This window comes from Rhinopithecus roxellana, chromosome 12, assembly GCF_007565055.1.
Source record: "Rhinopithecus roxellana isolate Shanxi Qingling chromosome 12, ASM756505v1, whole genome shotgun sequence".
Taxonomy (NCBI): Eukaryota; Metazoa; Chordata; class Mammalia; order Primates; family Cercopithecidae; genus Rhinopithecus; species Rhinopithecus roxellana.
The window spans coordinates 115382133-115394200 of NC_044560.1; the positions used below are offsets into that span (position 1 = coordinate 115382133).

Consider the following 12068-nt stretch of genomic DNA (forward strand, 5'->3'; position numbering starts at 1 on the left):
AACTCCCCAGTGGCCAGTGGCAATTTTCCTGGAGGTGCGCTACAGTCTAACACTCGTCCTACCCATCCCTCCCTCCCTCTCCCTGCACCAAGCTACCCTTCAAAAGTGTTTCCCAATAAATATCTTGCAAGTCCAATTTGTCTCCGTGTCTGCTTCTCAGAGAACCCAAACTCATACAGCGATGTCGGGGTAGAGTGGAGGGGTCTGGGCTGAGATCCTTATCCCCCAGGCCCCTCCCTGGTCCCCTCTGAGAAGGGGCCAGTATAAGGCTGGGCTCCTACATCCCCAGGGCTCCCGGTCTCCCCAGGGCAGGGGCAGCCTCACCTCAGGTGTGGCCAGGCCCACCTGGGTGCTAGAAGAAAGCAAGCCATCTTGTCTCCGTTCCCACCCCAGCACGGTCCCTCTCCCAGACAAACATGCAGCGCTGAGGCAAATCTGCTTTTTATCCAAGTAAGGAGGGAGGGCGGACAGGGAGCGTCCTGCTGGCCACGGATATAGAGGCAGCTGCACACTGCAGTCCGGTCCTGACAGCTGGAGCCGAGGGGTTGTCTGCAGGAGGGAGGGTGGAGTGAGTGACAGCTCAGGAACCCCTCCCTTCCCTGTGTTCCGGGCTCTCTGCCTGGGGGACAGAGGCAGGGAGCCCCGTCCACCCACCCTTGCCCCTCACATGGACTCACACACTTGTTCCTTCGTCCCTGCATGCCCCCATTTGCTAAGAGTGTGCATGCGTGTGTGCCTTTAACGCACTGGAATCCATGGGTAGAAGACTGGGAATGCAAGCCAGGGAGAGGCAGAAGCGGGGAGACGCAAAAGAGAGAGGGAGAAGCAGACATGCAGAAGGGGAAAGACAGAAGCACAGGGACAAAGAAAGAGACCTGGGAGACATAGACACAGAGACAAAGAGTGAGAGAGAGGGAGACAGGCAGACACAGAGAAGACAGAGGCAGAGGGAGGCCAGGCATGGTGGCCCTCATCTCAGACCCTCACCCCAGCACTTTGGCTGCAGGCAGGAGGATCATTTGAGCCCAGGAGTTTGACACCAGCCTGGGTAACATAGGAAGACCCCATCTCTGGTACCTGTAGTCCCAGCTCCTTGGGAGGCTGAGGTGGGAGGATCGCTTGAGCCCAGGAGGTCAAGGCTGCAGTGAGCTGTGATTGTACCACTGCACTCCAGCCTGGACAACAGAGCAATGGGGGTGGCTCTGCCTGGCTACTCATGGTGGTCTCAGAGGTTGTGGGGGCTACCAGAGCTAGAACCTGTGGGTCCCTCTGCTCAAATTCAGATTCTCTGTCTTTCATGTGCTGGAAGCTGCTCATTCTCCCCAGTAAGCAAGTTTTGGTTTTCAATAGGCCCATTTTCCTTGTAAGTGGGGCCTACGTTCGAGTCAGTGTGGTCTGAGTCTTTGGTGGAGGCTCCAAGAGTGGAGGCCTGTGCAGCTGTGCTAGATGTTTAAGCCACGTAAAGGATTTTCTTTTCTCTTTTTTTGAGATGGAGTCTCGCTCCGTTGCCCAAGCTGGAATGCAGTGGCACGATCTTGGTTCACTGCAACCCCTGCCTCCCAGGTTCAAGTGATTCTCCTGCCTCAGCCTCCCTAGTAGCTGGGATTACAGGTGTCCGCCACCTCGCCTGGCTAATTTTTGTATTTTTAGTAGAGATGGGGTTTCGCCATGGTTGCCAGGTTGGTCTCGAACTCCTGACCTCAGGTGATCCACCTGCCTTGACCTCCTAAAGTGCTGGAATTACAGGTGTGAGCCACCGTGCCTGACCTCATAAAGGATTTTCTTTTCTTTTCTTTTTTGAGGTGGGGTCTCGCTCTGTTGCTCAGGCTGGAGTGCAGTGGTGTGATCTTGGCTCTCTGCAGCCTCTGCCTCCCAGGTTCAAGCAGTTCTCCCACTTCAGCCTCCCAAAGTGCTGGGATTACAGACATGAGCCACGGTGCTCAGCCAGGATTTCCGAAGGTAACAGTAACTACAGGTGCTTACTTGGCATAGCCAAGCTTCATGTTAGCTCACGCTTCACCCGTGCAAATAGATGTTCATGCTTTCTTACACCAGTTCCTCCACTGAACCACAGCATGTAGCATATGATTGGGGTGACTACTTCTTCAAATCTCACAAAGAATAATATATAACTGGAAGCATTCTGGATGCATAGGAGAAAAGTTAATTCTAGCTGGGTGTGGTGGTTCATGCCTGTAATCCCAGCACTTTTGGTGGCTGAAGCTGGTGGATCACCTGAGGTTGGGAGTTCGAGACCAGCCTGACCAACATGGAGAAACCCCGTCTCTACTGAAAATACAAAATTAGCCGAGTGTGGTGGCGCATGCCCGTAATCCCAGCTACTTGGGAGACTGAGGCAAGAGAATTGCTTGAACTCGGGAGGCAGAGGTTGCAGTGAGCTGAGATTGTGCCATTGCACTCCAGCCTGGGTAACAAGAGTGAAACTCCATCTCAAAAAAAAAAAAAGTTAATTATTTACCTACATAAAATGTCCTAAGATAGTAGAGTTTAATTCTTTTACCAAACCCCCATTTGAGAGACGGATTCAGTCACCCATCCATCCATGTGCCAATAAATGCATTCATCCACTCATCTGTGTACATATCACTCAGCCTCAACCATCTGTCCAACCACCCATTCATCATCTACCTATCTACCCAGAGAGCACGCACAAGCTGGGCGAACCCCGACTGTCCTATGGATAGTCCTATGGACCAGCCGACACCCCTGCCCCAAGGAGTTCCCAAGTGTAACCACAGTTACAAGTTAAGGGCACCAAGTTAAGGTGCCCTGGGGAAGTGACACAGGCACCCTCATTCCTTTTGTTCAGTAGGAGTCTCTGAGACCTCCCCAGTACCATGCTGCATGGGTGAGGCCGAGGACACAGAAATAACAGGAAAGGCTCTTGTCCCTTTATCAGGCAAGGCTACCCTCCCCAACCATATCCATTCACGGTCCATTCACCAATCCACCACCTACCCACATCTACCCATTAAACAACCCATCCAGCCATCAATCCAACCACAGCTCAGCATCAACCAACCCATGCATTCACCCATCCACCGCCCACCCATCTATCCATTCACCCATCCATCCACCCACCCATCTATCCGTTCACCCATCCATCCATCAAACAACTCATCCATCCACCCATCCATCTATCCGTTCACCCATCCATCCATCAAACAACTCATCCATCCACCCATCCATCAATCTACCCATCCACCCATCTACCCATTCACCCATCCATCCACCAACCAACTCATCCATCCATCCATCCACCCATCCATCTACTCATCCACCCATCCAGCCATCCATTCTTCCATCCATGTATCCATCCATCCTTCCACCTCCCTACTCAACCACCAACCTTTCCTGATTTCACACTTTTTGGTGGGCAACGCTAGGAACAAGGACACTAGGGACCTAGGTCTTACCCTCAAGGCACTCCCTGTCCGGTGGGAGAGACAGTAACAACGTAGACACAGCACATGGTCATACAAGCAGCAAGAGAGGTCGCTCAGACAATATGAAGACCCAGAGAAGGCCAGAGAAATTGAGTTAAATCTTAAACACGTGAGAAGTTTTCTGGGCCGTGTGGAGCTAGCCAAGGGCACTCCTGGTAAAGAGAAGAGCAGGAACAGGGACCAACTGGCCATCTGTGGACTGAGAGACATCATTAGTGCAGAGAGGCAGGAGAAATAGGGCCAAAATATGGGGGGTCCACAGGCCAGTGAGTGCTTCAGTTTAACCGAAAGTGAAGAGGGAGCCACAGTAGGTCTTTGAGCAGAGGCAGGCTAACTGGAAAGGTGTGTTTAGGAAAGAGATAGAAGGTAGAGGGGAAAGGTGAGTGAATGTGTTGTGGCTTCACTTCTCCTGCCTCAGTTGGTCCTTCTTACTCCTCCTTTCCTAGGACTACAGGTCAGGAGAATCCCAGCTCCTCCACCTACATGTTGTGCGGCCTTGGGCAAAAGTGGAGCCTTTCTGAGCTTCAGTTTCCTCCACTGCAGAATGGGGATGGTAATAGCAGTGACCTCGGAGACCCAGTTACATCGAGAGGATTAAACGGGGCCTGGGCTGGGCTCGGTGGCTCACGCCTGTAATCTCAGCACTTTGGGAGGCTGAGGAGAACAGATTGCATGAGTTCAGGAGTTCAAGACCAGCCTGGCCCACATGGTAAAACCCCGTCTCTTCTAAAAATACAAAAATTAGCCCGGCAAGGTGGTGCACGCCTGTACTCCCAGCTATTTGGGAGGCTGAGGTGGGAGGATTGCTTGAGCCTAGGAGGTCGAGGCTGCCGTGAGCTGAGATCACACCACTGCACTCCAGCCTGAGTGACAGTAAGAGATCCTGTCTCAACACAACCCCAAACGACAACAACAAAACAAAACAAAAAAATGGGGCCTGGTGCACCTGGAGGCTGGGGCAAGTGTGGCTCTCCCCGTGCGGGGGGCCTGTGTGACTCGGCCCCCACACTTCCCATCTCCAGGGGCAGGGTCTCACAGCTTTCCCCACGTCTGCACCTGTGCCTGCTGTCTCTGCGGTTCTCCGCCAGAGTCTGCCCGTCCCGGTCTCCACCCCGCCCTGGGACTCTACTTCCCCATGGCCGCTCTCTGTCTCCATCTGTCCATCGCTCCCCCGTCTGTCTCCATTCCCGTCCCTCCCTCGGTCCCTCCGTCTCCCCGCACTGCCCCGCCCGTCCCTCACCTGGGCCTCACTCGCTGCCCGCGCCCGCCGCCCCGGGCCCGGCCTCGAGCGTGGCGAGCTGCAGGCGCACGCGGCGGGAGCCTGCGGGCGGCGGGGGCGCGCGGGCGGCTCGGCGCACGCTCCGGGAGCCGGGCGCGGGGCGCTGGCCCGCGGCGGCGGGCGCCGACCAGCGGCGGGAGAGCTTGCGCGCCAGGCGGGCGAGCGCCGAGGGCCGCAGGCCGTAGTCGCGCTCCAGCTCCTGGCGCGAGATCTCGATGTTGCCGGTGTACCAGAGGATCCAGCCCAGCAGGCTCAGGAACACCAGCAGCGCGCCCGAGTAGATGAGCAGGTCCCCGAAGTCGCGGCCGCGCACCTGCAGCTGCGCGAACACTCCAGTCAACAGCGCCGCCATGCCTGCCACGTCCAGCGCCACGGCCAGCAGCAGCGCCATCCGGCAGCGGCCCAGGCCAGCCGCGGGTGCGGGCGCGACCGCCGGCGCGGACGGTGCACCCGGCGGGGTCCCCTGCGAGGTGCACACCGCTGGCGCCGCCGCCATGGCCCTGCACTGCCGCTGCTGGCGTCCAGAGAGAGAGTTCTGGGGTGCGGCCCGGCCCGGGGCGGGGTCAGGGGACGGCGCCAGGTGTGCCAAGCTCCCGCCTGGTCACCTGAGCCCGGTTGGGCGCAAACCGGCCCGGCCGGGGTTACCCCGGCCGTGGTTTCCGTGCAGGGGCTATTGCTGAGAGGCCTGCGCCGGTGGTAGCCAGGCGCACAGCCACGGGTGCCTCAGGGGCCGTGCCACCCAGGGAGGTCACACACGGCCAAAAATCAGGGCATTTCAGTGGTGGCAGCGTGGGACACTCGGAGCCGGGCGTGGCGTTGTTTCTGCTCAGTGTCCGCCTCCCGAAGCCAGTGCAGATCAGACAGTGCAGATCAGACAAGGCCCTTAGACGCCAAGGAGCTCTGGGACGCGAGAACCAGCAGTCGGGATGGTCTAAGAGGGGAAGCTCGGGGCTCAGCGGAAGCTGAGTTTCCTTTACTCGGAGCGTGTTTTATGGAGTCTCCTGTATGCCCGGCGAATGAAGCCAAGAGCACAAAGACGGACGAGACCCATCAGGTCCAGAGCGCACCCGTGGAGGAGGCTGGGCGAACCCCGACTGTCCTATGGATAGTCCTACGGACCAGACAAGGCCCCTGCCCCAAAGAGTTCCCAGGTGTAACCACAAATTAAGGAGCCCTAGGGAGGTGACACAGGAACCCTCATTACTTTTGTTCAGCAGGAGTCTCTGAGGCCTCCCCAGCACCATGCCGCGTGGGTGAGGTCGAGGACACAGAGAGATAGCAGACGAGGCTCCTGCCCCTTTAGGGTGGCCCTGACAACGGATCATAACCTCCTAGGGAGCTGATGGGGTGTGACAGGCACACTGCAGGCTGGAGGCACAGGTGGAGGGCAGGGAAGAGGACTGGCAAATCTATAGAATCCTAAGGGGAGCCAACAGCAGCCACATGCAAATCTCCCTCCCTGCAAACAACTCTCCCTTAGAGGGCATCCGCGCTCCCCTGGGGTGGCAGTCTGCGAGAAGTTTCCGTGTAGGTTCTCCCCAGGCTTAAACAGTTTAAAAGTTTTATTTCAAGAAAACTCTGGGGAGGGCGAACTGCAAGGGGGCTGCCGAGATTAGCCGAGGAATTCCGAATGAAGACGGAGTGTTTCCGAACAGACACACCTCTCCGAACAGCGTTTCCGGAGGGTTCCGAAAATGCCCGAGCGGGCCTCGGCGCCCTCATTGGCCATCACCGCGAGGGCTTACGAAGACCCGAAATATGCAAAGGTGCCGGGGCTAGGCTTTAACAGTTCACGCATTCACCAGTTCGTTCATAAAACAAACGTTTGTTGAGCGCCCATCATATGCCAATCACAGTGACAAGCGCTGGGTGAGCAATACCGGAGAGACAACGATGAGGCATGGGTCCCAGGACCTCTTGAATTGGAGCCACTCAGAAATCCGGCGGTAGAGTTCCGAAAACTTCCGAACGGTCCTCGGAACACGCTCTCGGCTCTCTAACCGAAGAGTTCCGAATATTCCCGAGCGTTGAGCGATTGGTCAGCGGAAGTAGCCGACCATCATCGAGCCGCCTCGGAGGTGGGGACCCACACCTCCCGTTGCGCCCGCCCAGAGAGGAAGCGGAAATGCGTGTGCTGTATTAAAGGCGTCGTCCCGCCCCCTCCCAACCTCTTTCCGTCTCAGGTCGCCTCTGCGAGAGGAGGTGAGCGTCTGTCCTCTTGGTGTGGCCGCCATCTCGCGCCCGCCGCCCACTCCCTCGCAGCCCTGTGCCTGCCTTCTCCCCTTGCGCCTCAAGGGTCCTTGGCGGACCCCAGCCCCACCCCCTGAAGTCGTTGTGAATTCTCAAGTTATTTCCCCCTCACTCTCCCGGAAGTTAGTCTCGGCTGCCTGAGTTCGGTCCCGCCGCCTTAGGTCACTTAGCCCCGCCTGACAGAGTTCTAGGTCGCTGTCTGCCTTCAGGGGTCTCCCATTCACCCAAGTTCCCAGTCGCTGTCTTCCTCTGCTGCCCTAGCGGGGCCCCAGGCCCAACGCCGTTTAGTTCTCGGCGCCTGACGCTTTTCCACGTGCCCGTTTCCCCGCAGCTGCCGCCATGTCTGCGCATCTGCAATGGATGGTCGTGCGGAACTGCTCCAGTTTCCTGATCAAGAGGAATAAGCAGACCTACAGTACTGTAAGTGGGGCCCCGATGCGTGGCTCCTGCGGCAGGAGCGTCCTGGGTCCCTGACCCTGGGTCAGCGGGCGGGACCTTAGCATGTTTCCGGATCCCATCTTCACGATTCCTTGTGCCGCCTCCGTCCCAGGAGCCCAATAACTTGAAGGCCCGCAATTCCTTCCGCTACAACGGGCTGATTCACCGCAAGACCGTGGGCGTGGAACCGGCAGCCGACGGCAAAGGTGTCGTGGTGGTCATTAAGCGGAGATCCGGTGAGTTTTGTCTGGTTTGGGCCGGAGAGCGGCCCCTTTCCCGGGGCAGGGAGCTGTGATTTTTTCCTCTCGGGCAGGAAGAGTGATAACTGCCATTGTGGCGGGCATCCCTGGCGCCAGGGTGTTGGTCTGGGAACGGGCTTCCCTCTCGGCCGACTCATTGTGCGCCGCGCGCGTCTGAGCCTGTGTCCTCACCTGTAAAGTGGAGAAACGAAAAAGGACCTGAACTTCCCCGGTGGTGGTTGAGAGTGAAGGCACGGGGTTGATGTTTTCAGATGAAATCCTCAAAGCAAGTCAGGGTGGCGGTGGATGGCTTCATCCCGCAGGTGGGAAAAGTGAGGCACAATAGGGGAGGGGCCCTCGCTACCACACTTAGGCTGGGTTGGTCGCAGCCATTTGACTCCCATTCCGCCTGTTAGAGAAGGAAAGGTTAGAGAAGAGGCCTTGAGGACCCCACTCCCTACGTTCTGCTGTCAGGTGCAGGCCTTTTTGGGGGATTCCCTGAGTGTTCATGGGAGTCGGGGGCGACTGAAGGAGGAGTCCAACTTCACATGTGTTCTTGCCAGGGCTGTGTTTTCTTTTTTTAGAGTGAGTTTTTCTCAGGTCCTTGATTGGAACTGCTTCAGAGCCAAGGGTCCATTGATTCAATGGCAGCAGCAAACACAGTCTTGGCTAGTGATCCTCCTGCCTCAGGGACACGTAGTCCAGGGAGCAGGCAGTTGCTTGGCACCTGGGGACCCCGTTTTGGGGTGTCCTGAAAGCTTTCCCCTCTTGGATTGCTGAATACATGGGTGGCCCTTGCTAGATTGAGTGAGGCTGGGCCTCTCAGCCAAGCTGATGTTGAACCACTGCTGTGGGGATGGGCCTGGGGTTCCTGGGAAGTTGTTCACACCCATTGCCAGGAGCGTGGGCTCTGGCCAGACCTCGATCAGATCCTGACTGAAGCAGCAACTTCCTGGCATGAGAAAGGAGTGTTTTCGTGGTGGACAGAATTGGGCTATGAGTGTGACAAGCTGTGTCCTCAGTAATCTGTGATGAGTGAGCCTCTGTTAAATGGACAGGTGGGGAAACAGCTACCTGCTGGCCTGCCCAGGCGCCTGCCATGGGCCCAGGGTGCTCAGCTTCTCAGTGTGAGGCTGTCCACACCTGCGAGTTGCGCTAAAGGTGAGGTTAGGTGGACTGACCCCAGGACCTCCCTGACCCCCAACTAGGCCAGCGGAAGCCTGCCACCTCCTACGTGCGGACCACCATCAACAAGAACGCTCGCGCCACGCTCAGCAGCATCAGACACATGATCCGCAAGAACAAGTACCGCCCCGACCTGCGCATGGTGAGCTGGGGTTTGGGGGTCAGGCTGGGGGGTGGCCCGTGCTATGGGGAAGGGCCTCCTACTACTGGTTGCATATGGGCTGGAGAGGGATGGATTCTTGCTTTCAACCTACTCCCTACCCCCAGCATGGGCCTAGGGGACAGCTTGTGGAGTGTGTGAGCTGAGCCTTGCTCTGCCCCCACCCCAACCCCCTCCAGGCAGCCATCCGCAGGGCCAGCGCCATCCTGCGCAGCCAGAAGCCTGTGATGGTGAAGAGGAAGCGGACACGCCCCACCAAGAGCTCCTGAGCCCCTTGCCCCGAAAGCAATAAAGAGTCAGCTGGCTTTCTCACCTGCCTGGACTGGGCCTCCCATTGTGAAGCGCTCTGGGGAGCTCTGGCCCTGTGTGTTGTCATTCAGGCCATGTTATCAAAACTCTGCATGTCATCTTGTCCATCTGGAGGTGACATCAATGGCTGGCCATGGAGGAGAGGTGGGGTGGCTGCCTTGGCCCTGGTTGGGTCAAGGGTCATTGTCTTCATGGAAAAAGCTTGCTGACTTGTGATGGAGACCTACTGTCCCATTGTGAGGTGGCCTGAAGAATCCCAGCTGGGGCAGTGGCTTCCATTCAGAAGAAGAAAGGCGTTTTCTAACCCAGAAGGGTGCGGGCTGAGGGCTGGGCCCTGGTGCTGCAGCAGGGTTTGGGGACTTGGGGACGACAGGCATCACGTGAGGAAGGTGACTTTCACATGCAGAGAGGGCACAGCCACGCGTGGAGGGGATGAGCTTTACTTGATGCAGCCTTGTCTCTGAGATGGGCAGCTTGCTGGGTAGTGACTCATACCCGTAAGGGAGCTGGCAACCCCAGGGTACAGCCAGCGGACGTTGAACAGCCTTAGCATCGTCGCCCTACTCCCAGCCCTCCAGCTGTCCCCATCCCTCCCCAGTCTCTCTGAGCTGGCTCTTGTCACTCAGGTATCAGCTCTGGCTGCTCCTGGGCCGCCCTGTCACCCAAGCTTTCATGATTGCCCAGTCCTGTTTCCTTTGTCCTGTTTGCTCCCTACTGTAATATGACAGCTTGTGAGGCCAGGAGTTTGAGACCATCCTAGGCAACATAGTGAGACACAGTCTCTCAAAACTACCTGGGTGCACTGGTGTGCTGCCTGTGGTCCTAGCTCCTCAGTGGTTGAGTAGAGGCTGAGGTGGGCGGGGGCACTTGAGCCCATGAGCCCACTACTGCACTCCAGCCTGGAAGACAGCATGACACTCAAGAGAGTGAGGCTTGGATGGGGAAAGAGTCATGCTGTTGATCCTGACATGTTTTCTAGGCACCTGTAAGCCACTGCCAGGGTCTGAGGATCCAGAATCCAGGACACCCCTGGTTCTGGCCATCCTGGGGTACCCGATTCAGAGAAGGACTCTATTTCCTGTCTGAGACTACCCACGGCCTTGTGACTGAGAGTAAAGGGACTGTCGGCCTTGACTTGCCATTGGTTGGGGTCATAGAGGGCTGGGAACCCTGCCTTTTGGGGCAGACAGCTGCCCTTCCGACCTCAGCCCTATCTGCTCCAGCCTTGCCCAGCTTGAAGGAGAGCAAATCTGACCACTTCTTGCCAGCCTCTGTCTACTGTGGATTACCATATTCTCTGTCCTTCCCTGAGTCGGGTCTGTTAACTCTGAAGGGTTGCTGTAGAACTGAGTTGGGTGACTTGGTACCTGCTCAGGACCCCTGCTGTCTCAGGCCCACCTATGGCTTGCCTCACTCCACTGGGACTCCACCTTCATAAGGAGCGCTCACTGCTCACCTTAGTGGATGGCACCTTCTCGTGAGGCCTCCCCCCTCCCACCTGCTTCACTTGTCCTCCACAGCGCTGATTTCCAGCCAACAAGCTGGCAGGTGTGTCTGTCATGTTTTGTGTGTTGGTGGGCAAGGGGTTTGTCTAGCACACCAGCATACGATAGGCGCTGAATGAATGGGGGACATTGAATAAGGCCTGAGGCCCACCGGTCCTGAGAGTTTGCTCGCTGGAGACTTTTTGGAAATGGAGTCTCACTGCGTTGGCGAGGCTGGAGTGCAGTGGCACGATCTCGGCTTACTACAACCTCCACCTCCTGGGTTCAAGCGATTCTCCTGCCTCAGCCTCCTGAGGAGCTGGGACTACGGGTGGGTGTCACCACACCCAATTCAGTATTGTATTTTTAGTAGAGACGATTTCACCATTTTGCCCGGGCTGGTTTGGAACTTCTGACTTCAAATGACCCAGCTGCCTTGGCCTCCCAAAGTGCTGGGATGACAGGTGCCTGAGTCTTTCTGATGTGGCTGCTGCTGCTCAGGTGGTCTTGTCCTTTAACTGCCTCCTTGCCTGCCCTGGAGCCTTGCCCCTCTCGGCCCAGCCCCCTGTGGAGTCCTGCTGGCTGCCTCCATCCCTGTCTGAATCCTCCTGCTGTGTGGCCTCCCCTGGTCTCATCCGTAACACAGCCCAGCTTGGTGGGCCTCTGTTCCTGTGGGTGGCCAGCCCATCTGTGTGGCTGGGCTGGGGAGGCTATGTCTGGCACCTGAATGCTACTGGTGGGTTGGGGTGGAGGAACCAGGAGAGGGCTGGAGGGACAGAGCTGGTCTCAGCCCCGGGGAGTTGGGAGTCCCCAGTGTGCTGAGCAAACGTGGATGCACCGTTTCCCTCCTCCAGACCTCGTCTTGGAGAGGGAGATGTTGGATGGGGCCATCTATTGAAGCTTTATTCACACAAATCACATCTGTTGGCCTGGGAATTGGAAAACAGGTTAAACCAAAAACGTGATATTAAAATAAGCAGGCAGGCTCACCATAGTAAAAATGCTGAAAGCCAAAGACACAATTTGGAGAACAGAAGGAAAGCGTCTTGTCACGTATGGAAGGTCCCCGATAAAGTTAGTAGCTGCCCTCATCAGAAACAACAGGCCCAGGCAGCGGGAACATCCCCAGAGTGCTGAAGACCTCCCAGGTCATCCTGTCCCCAGGAGTGATGTTGCCAGCATTCCCAGCTCAGGGCTCATGGTTCATGGAAGCCAGGAATCAAACTGCCCGGGGTCCAGTCCCAGTTGTGCCCAGCT

The 12068-nt window shown here is 57.2% G+C and overlaps 2 protein-coding genes across 3 annotated transcripts; one reads left to right on the forward strand and one right to left on the reverse strand.

Annotated features, from left to right (window-relative positions):
- Nucleotides 1-427: 427 nt before the first annotated feature.
- TMEM238 (transmembrane protein 238) lies at nt 428-5293 on the reverse strand. The gene is made up of 2 exons (XM_030942205.1): nt 4708-5293; nt 428-549 (listed from the first exon to the last, which is right to left on the reverse strand). Exon 1 carries the CDS (start codon nt 5240-5242, stop codon nt 4715-4717), a length of 528 nt encoding a protein of 175 aa, XP_030798065.1. The 5' UTR covers nt 5243-5293; the 3' UTR covers nt 428-549; nt 4708-4714.
- Nucleotides 5294-6906: 1613 nt separating this feature from the next.
- On the forward strand, nt 6907-9334 carry RPL28 (ribosomal protein L28). 2 transcript variants are annotated; one of them, XM_010379191.2, is made up of 5 exons: nt 6907-6948; nt 7328-7416; nt 7547-7670; nt 8882-9000; nt 9198-9334. In XM_010379191.2, exons 2-5 carry the CDS (start codon nt 7336-7338, stop codon nt 9285-9287), a joined length of 414 nt encoding a protein of 137 aa, XP_010377493.1. In that variant the 5' UTR covers nt 6907-6948; nt 7328-7335; the 3' UTR covers nt 9288-9334. The 2 variants fall into 2 exon arrangements, with proteins under 2 accessions (XP_010377493.1, XP_030798066.1); XM_030942206.1 differs by having other exon boundaries at nt 8882-9334.
- Nucleotides 9335-12068: the final 2734 nt, after the last annotated feature.